Source organism: Pelecanus crispus, chromosome 2, assembly GCF_030463565.1.
Source record: "Pelecanus crispus isolate bPelCri1 chromosome 2, bPelCri1.pri, whole genome shotgun sequence".
Lineage (NCBI taxonomy): Eukaryota > Metazoa > Chordata > Aves > Pelecaniformes > Pelecanidae > Pelecanus > Pelecanus crispus.
In genome coordinates, this window is record NC_134644.1 from 175,154,756 (window position 1) to 175,160,173 (window position 5,418).

Here is a 5,418-nt window from a genome sequence, read left to right on the forward strand (position 1 = left end):
GGTACGCCGGTGGCCGGAGCATCGGAGAGGAGCCGGCGCGGACTCTCCAGCCTCCCCTCGCCGGCGCGTCTTGTGGTAAACGCCGACGGCGAGACCCGCGGGAGCTCGGGATACAGCTGGAGAGCGGATCGGCGCCTTCTCCCCATGGCGGGACCCTCTCCCCGGCGATCTGGGTGTCCCCCGACCGCCGCAGCCCCCGCGCCATGGCCCTGCCGTGGGCTCTGCTGCTGCTCGGCGAGGTCCTGGCACAGGATGCGGCCGCCCAGGGCTGCTTCCTGCCGCCAGCTGGTGAGTCCCAACCTTTCGCCGTTCCTCGCCGGTGGGAGAATCCGCAAAGGCGCTCCCGGTGAGACGAAGCCTCGCCGGGACGCCCCGGTGATGTGCTGATCCCCGCTTTTTGGCGGCTTATAACGCGGCGCTGGGGCGCCCGGCCAGCCGGTCCTCCGTCTTCCCCAACATCAGCATCGCCGCCAACGCGGTGGATGGCAACCGGGACGGCGTCTGGCACCGCGGCTCCTGCGCCCGCACGCTGACGGAGCGGGAGCCGTGGTGGAGCGTAGACCTGGGCGGGCGTCGCGCCGCGGTGGCCGTGGCGGCGCAGAACCGGCAGGATTGCCGCTGGCGATGGCTGCGGCGAGCGCAGGTCCACGGCGGGGACGCGCCGGCCGAGCGCGGCAGGGACAACACCCTGTGAGCCAAAAACGGGGTGTTTGGGGCGGGGTCGTTACCGGTGCCGCTGTCTCCTGAGCTCCGTCTCTTCCTCCCCGGCAGCTGCGGCACCATCACCGACGCCGGCCCCGGCACGCTCAGCACCGTCTGCTGCCACGGGCTGCCGGGTCGCTACGTCTCCGTCCTCATCCCCGGCCGGGAGGACGCGCTGGTGCTGTGCGAGGCGGAGGTGGTGCTGCAGGGCTGCTTCCCCGTGCCCGGAGGTGAGGGGCTCACGGCGAGGGGCCGGCGGGGCGGCAGCCGGAGCCGGCAGCGTCGTGCCACGCTCCCTCCGGCAATTCCAGCTCCCAACGTGGCGCGGGGCCGCGCCGTCGCCCAGTCGTCTACGCTGAACACCGGCAGCCTGGCCGCCGACGCCGTAGACGGGAGCGGCGACGCCGACTGGGAGCGCGGCTCCTGCGCCCACACCGGGAAGGACCTGGAGCCGTGGTGGCGCGTAGACCTGGGCCGCCGGCACGCCGTCTACGCTGTCACCGTCACCAACCGCCGCGACTGCTGCTGGGACAGCCTCCTCGGCGCCCAGGTCCACGTCGGGGACTCCCTGGCCGACCGCGGCAAGCGCAACGCCGTGTGAGTAGGGCCCTCGGCGCGATTTTCCGCCCCGGCGCGGGATTCTCGCACCAGCCGTAACCGTGACCGGTTCCTTCCCGGCGGCTGCGGAGCCATCTTGGACACCGGCCCCGGCTCTACCAGCACCGTCTGCTGCAACGGGTTGCCGGCTCACTACGAATTCTGAGGGGGCCGAGGTGACCGCGTCCCCCCCTGGGCCCAGGGGCGCCGGCCGCACGTCCCAAAGCCGCCCCACGGCACCGGCATGCCGGGGAGCGGTGCCGGGGTTCAACCGGGAGCTCCGGCTCCTCCGCGTTTCCCTTTCCCGCCGCGGCCCCTCGGCACCGGGCAGGATCCGGCCCCGCCGGGGGGGTCCTGGGAGCGGGATGGGGTCCCCGCGGCCACCCCTCGGCGCGGCGGCCGCCCCAATAAACGCCGCCGTGGCCCCCGTCTGCCGTTTGTGCCGTTCACGGAATCCCGCCGGCGCGGGTGGCGGCACGGCCGTGTGCCCCGGTGCAGGAGGAGGGAGCAGGGATGGGCGGGAGGGCGGGTGAGGGGGGAAAATTGGGAATTCCTATGGGAGTTGGGATGGGGATGGATATGGGGATGGGAATGAGATGGAGACTGGGATGGGATGGGGATGGAGTCTGGGACGGAAATGGGATGGAGGCTGGGATGGGGATGGATACAGGGATGGGATGGGGATAGAGACCGTGATGGGATGGAGATGGATATGGGGATGGGATGGGATGTGGATTGGGATGGAGATGGATACAGGGGTGGGATGGGGATGGAGACTTGGATGGGTTGGGAGGGGATGGAGATTGGGATGGGGATGGATGTGGGGATGAGGATGGGAGGGAGATGGATATGGGGATGGGGAAGGAGACTGGGATGGGGACAGGATGGAAATGGATACGGAGATGAGGATGGGATGGAGACTGGGATGAGGATGGAGATGGATACAGGGATGGAGATAGAGACTGGGATGGGGACGGGATGGAGACTGGGATGGAGATGGATATGGGGTAGGATGGAAACTGGGATGGGGACGGGATGGAGATGGATACAGGGATGGGGCTGGGATGGAGGCTGGGATGGTGATGGATATGGGGATGGGATGGAGATGGATACAGGGATGGGAATGGGGATGGATACAGGGATGGGATGGATATGGGGATGAGGATGGGATGGAGGTGGATATGGGGATAGGGATAGAGACTGGGATGGGGTGGGATGGGATGGAGATGGATACAGGGATGGGGACGGGATGGAGACTGGGATGATGATGGAGACTGATATGGGGATGGGATGGGGACAGGATGGAGATGGATACAAGGATGAAGGATGGGATGGAGATGGGATGGGGATAGAAATAGATACGGGGATGGGGATAGAGACTGGGATGGGGGTAGGATGGAGATTGGGATGGGGACAGGATGGAAATGGATACAGGGATGAGGATGGGATGAGGATTGGGATGGAGATGGGGATGGATACAGAGATGGGATGGGAATGGAGACTGGGATGGGGACAGGATGAAAATGGATACATGGATGGGGACGGATACTGGGATTGGGATGGGGACAGGATGAAGATGGACATGGGGATGGAGACTGGGATGGGGATGGAGACTGGGATGGGGATGGAGACTGGGATGGGGATGGAGACAGATAGGGGGATGGGATGGGGATGGGATGAAAATGGATATGGGGATGGGGATGGAGATGGGGAAGGAGACTGGGTTGGGGACAGGATGGAAATGGATACATGGATGGGGATGGATACTGGGATTGGGATGGGGATGGAGACTGAGATGGTATGGGGATTGGGATGGGGACAGGATGGAGATGGACACGGGAATGGGGCTGGAATGGAGACTGGGATGGTGATGGAGATGGATACAGGGATGGGATGGAGACTGGGATGGGGTGGGAATGAGATTGGGGGGGGGGGGGGTGCTGGGCTGCACAGCACCCTCCTCCCCTCCAGCTGGTATGGGGGGGCACCCAGCGTTACCCACCTCCCCGGCACCCTATAGATGATGCACCCATGGGCTGCGCCGGGGCACCCTATGGCACCGGGCACCCTATAGACGACGCAGGCACCCATGGGCTGCGCCGGGGCACCCTATAGACGATGCAGGCACCCATGGGCTGCGCTGGGGCACCCTATGGTACCGAACACCCTATAGATGATGCAGGCACCCATGGGCTGCGCTGGGGCACCCTATGGCACCGGGGACCCTATAGATGATGCAGGCACCCATGGGCTGCACTGGGGCACCCTACGCTCCATGCCAGCCACCCCCCCACCCATACTGGGCACCCATGGGACCCCCAAGCACCCTATAACCATGCCGAGGGTGACAGCAACCACCCCACACTGACGCCGCCGGGCACCCGGTGAGCCGTGCCGCACCTTACCGACGTTGCCGGCGTCCGTCTCCCGCAGGACACACCGTGCCCGGTGCTGGGCACCCTTGGGTGCCGGCAGCCACGTCGTGGGGGATGGCAAGCAGGGCTGAGCCCGGCCGTCCCCAGGGGACCGCGGTGGGGACACCCGGTGCCACGTCGGCGGTGCCAACCCCGGTACCCGGCGTTTGGCAACTCCCGGTACCAGGACGACCGACGGGCTGCGTCCCACGGCGTGAGCGTCCTCGGGGACGCCAGGCACCGGCGTCGGCACCGGCGTCCCCCATGGCCGTGGCTGCGGGCGCCCTGCGGGGAAATGCCAGGAGGGGGGCGGTGACGGGGCCAGGATTTGGGAGGGTAACGAGGTGGGTAATAGGGTGGCTAACGAGGCGGGGTAACGAGGCTGGTAATAGTGTGGCTAATGAGGTGGGTAACGGGGCCGGTAAAGGGGCCGGTATCTGGGAGGGCAACGGGGCGGGTGATGGGGTGGGTAAGGGGGTGGGTAAGGGGGCAGGTGACGAGGCAGCTAATGAGGCAGGTAACGAAGAGGGTAACGAGGTGGGTAAGGGGGCAGGTAACGAGGAGGGTAATGAGGAGGGTAACGAGGCAGGTAATGGGAATGAGGCAGGTAGCCAGGCAGGTAACGAGGTGGGTAACGAGGCAGGTAAGGGGGCAGGTAAGGTAACGAAGAGGATAATGAGGCAGGTAACAAGGTAGGTAACGAGGCAGGTAAGGGGGCAGGTAAGGGGGCAGGTAACAAAGAGGATAATGAGGCAGGTAACGAGGTGGGTAACGAGGCAGGTAAGGGGGCAGGTAAGGGGGCAGGTAACGAAGAGGATAATGAGGCAGGTAACGAGGTGGGTAATGAGGCAGGTAAGGGGGCAGCTAATGGGGTGGGTAATGAGGGTAACGAGGCAGGTAATGAGGGTAACAAAGAGGGTAACGAGGCAGGTAATGAGGGTAACAAAGAGGGTAACGAGGCAGGTAATGAGGCAGGTAATGAGGGAAGTAACAAAGAGGATAATGAGGCAGGTAACAGGGTGGGTAACGAGACAGGTAAGGGGGCAGGTAAGGTAACGAAGAGGATAATGAGGCAGGTAACGAGGTGGGTAACGAGGCAGGTAAGGGGGCAGGTAAGGGGGCAGGTAACGAAGAGGATAATGAGGCAGGTAACGAGGTGGGTAACGAGGCAGGTAAGGGGGCAGGTAAGGGGGCAGGTAACGAAGAGGATAATGAGGCAGGTAACGAGGTGGGTAACGAGGCAGGTAAGGGGGCAGGTAAGGGGGCAGGTAACGAAGAGGATAATGAGGCAGGTAACAGGGTGGGTAACGAGGCAGGTAAGGGGGCAGGTAATGGGGTGGGTAATGAGGGTAACGAGGCAGGTAATGAGGGTAACAAAGAGGGTAACGAGGCAGGTAATGAGGCAGGTAATGAGGGAAGTAACAAAGAGGATAATGAGGCAGGTAACAGGGTGGGTAACGAGACAGGTAAGGGGGCAGGTAACAAAGAGGGTAACGAGGCAGGTAACGGGGTGGGTAACGAGGCAGGTAAGGGGGCAGGTAACAAAGAGGGTAACGAGGCAGGTAACGGGGTGGGTAACGAGGGTAACGAGGCAGGTAATGAGGCAGGTAACAAGACAGGTAACAAGGCAGACAATGAGGATAACGAAGAGGGTAACGAGGCAGGTAAGGGGGCAGGTAACGAGGTGGGTAAGGGGGCGGGTAAC

General features: G+C 63.9%; 1 protein-coding gene across 1 annotated transcript; it reads left to right on the plus strand.

Annotated features, from left to right (window-relative positions):
* Positions 1-203: 203 nt before the first annotated feature.
* Positions 204-1,303, plus strand: LOC142592899 (uncharacterized). The gene is made up of 4 exons (XM_075705094.1): positions 204-346; positions 436-690; positions 772-932; positions 1,014-1,303. The coding sequence occupies exons 1-4, from the start codon at positions 204-206 to the stop codon at positions 1,301-1,303; spliced, it is 849 nt and encodes a 282-aa protein (XP_075561209.1).
* The last annotated feature ends 4,115 nt before the right edge of the window (positions 1,304-5,418 follow it).